Below are 2,256 nucleotides of genomic sequence, written 5' to 3'. Positions count from 1 at the left end.
AACACCACGCGTACTCTCGTTGAAGTACTTTCTGCCTTTATCACAGCGTGGTGCGGCAGAAAATAATTATTGGACGAGTCTGCGGGTTATTTGTTATTTTCGACATATGCCCAAGCGTTTCATATTCCGCTAGAACCCTATTGTATTCCTTTCGCAGGACGGGATCCTTGGCCAGCCGTGTTTCATTCCGGTAAAATTGAGAACATGCTCTTTTAAGGGATGGGCCTAGGGATATATTTCCTAGAAAATCTTTTCTAAATGGTAGTGACACGATGTATTTTCCTTCCTTTCTTCTGATACAGCTCCTCGCAGTACTTGTCGTCTTCATTAGGGCTTTTGTTCCTTGGAATCTCCTCAAGCTCCCAAAAGGCACTCAGTTGCTTGTCCAGACTTACTTCGCTGTAGTATGAGACGATATTCGTTCCTGGATTCGTGGTATCAGTTCGCCCCGTTATTATCCAACCAAATACTGTTTCTTGGGCTAGAAGTGTGTTTAATATGTTCTTCTTAAGCCCGCTCAGAATAATTTGTGGATATATGTCGCCACCCAGAACAAGGTCTACGGGTTCATTCACGAAAAATCGTTTATCCGCTAGAATCAGATCTGGAAATGCTTGCTTAGTCACTGCACTAATGTGGCAAGTAGGAAGATTTCCAGTCAGTTGTGCTAGCACGAGCACTGAGGTATTTAAGCGGAACAATGGGTCAACAGGAGACCGCAATTCGATGTTGCACTCTTCTTTAACCTGCGCCGTAGTTGTATTAGTGATGCCCGAAACTTGGGCATGCATACGCTTTGACGGCAGGTGAATTCTGCGTTTTAGTCTTTCAGTGATGAAAGAACACTCTGAACCAGAATCAATAAGTGCTCTAGCGGAATAGTTCGTACCATTGAAATAAATGTTGACGCGTGCTGTCCCTAATAACACACCTGTGTTTGTATTCGCATAGCAAGACTTCACGTTTTTGCTTGTATGCTTGTTTGATTTTGTTGAATTGCGTTTGGCTTGGGCCTGATTGGATGTTGACGCAGAATTAGTCGCAGAATCTGAAGAGGTCCCAAGTGTCGTTGCCTTTGTTTGAGCTGTCTCAATATGAAGGAGCGTGTTGTGTCGCGAGTGGCACTTGATACAATTAAATGGGTTTGTGCATCTTGACACAGTATGTCCAGTACTAAGACAATTCAGGCACCATTTTTTGCCTTTCAAAAAATCGATTCTATCAGCAGGTGTTTTGTTGAGGAATTGTGGACAGTTGCGTAACTTGTGCTCATTAGTTTGGCACATTTGGCAGATGAACTTGGTCACGCTTGCCTGAAAGGCTCCTAGCCTTTTAGTGCCAGCTTCCTGGTGGTGTCGTGCGGGTTGGTGCTTTGGAGCTTTCGCCGCTGTTGTACCCTTTAGTCCCGCTAGAGTTTCCAAAGTTTGAAATCTATTGGATAGGAACCTGTCCATATCCTCCCACTTTGGAATGTCAGTTTTCTGGTCTATGGTCTGTTCCCATAGAGCCAGTGTACTTTCTGGAAGCTTCGTTGAACACAAATATATAATAATTGCGTCCCAATTAGAGATGTCAATTTGATGACTTTTTAGGGACGATAAACAATTATTAATCTCGCGCTGTAGATTTTTAATTGAGCTACCACACTCAGATTCCACTGTATTTAAGCTAAATAAAACTTTTAATTGTGTGTTAACTAAGATACGTTTGCTTTCGTATCGCACACACAGGCTTTTCCAGGCTGTCGAAAAGCCTTCATGGGTAAGTGGGCACTTTCGCACTATGTCTTTTGCGTTTTATTGTTGAGGTGAACTAGTTTCTCAACTGGGGTGAGGCGCTTGTTCAAGATGTAGATGGCCGTGAACATATCTCGGAAAGTTGGCCATGAAAGATAGTCGCTCTTGAACACATCCGTATCGCACGGTGGCAGGTGGATATCGTGTTCCCGGACGGACTGATCCTCTACACCTTTGGTCGCTTTGGTTAGTATTTCAACCTGAGAAGCAATAGCTGACATGCACCTGACATAGCTTTGAAAGGAAATCTTATTCTTCTTTTTTATGGCCTTGGCATCATCCTTAGTTAATCCCTCATTGATAAGCTTATCGTAAGCTGACTTGGTTTTTTCCCACAAAGCTTTTAATTCGTCTTGCTGTTATAATCAGATTCGAACTCTGTTACAGCTTCTGCCAAAAGAATATACGATTCCATTGTTAAATGTATTTACCCTGAACGAAGTATAATTAAAATGCCCAG

General features: G+C 42.7%; 1 protein-coding gene across 1 annotated transcript; it reads right to left on the bottom strand.

Moving 5' to 3' along the window:
* Positions 1–254: 254 nt before the first annotated feature.
* Positions 255–1,454, bottom strand: LOC118749876. Its single transcript, XM_036484652.1, has one exon. It carries the CDS (start codon positions 1,452–1,454, stop codon positions 255–257), a length of 1,200 nt encoding a protein of 399 aa, XP_036340545.1.
* Between the last annotated feature and the right edge of the window lie 802 nt (positions 1,455–2,256).

Source organism: Rhagoletis pomonella, unplaced genomic scaffold, assembly GCF_013731165.1.
Source record: "Rhagoletis pomonella isolate Grant_MI unplaced genomic scaffold, Rhpom_1.0 Rhpom_scaffold_00073, whole genome shotgun sequence".
In the NCBI taxonomy this organism is placed as follows: Eukaryota; Metazoa; Arthropoda; class Insecta; order Diptera; family Tephritidae; genus Rhagoletis; species Rhagoletis pomonella.
This window is presented reverse-complemented; position numbering and strand designations above follow the sequence as displayed.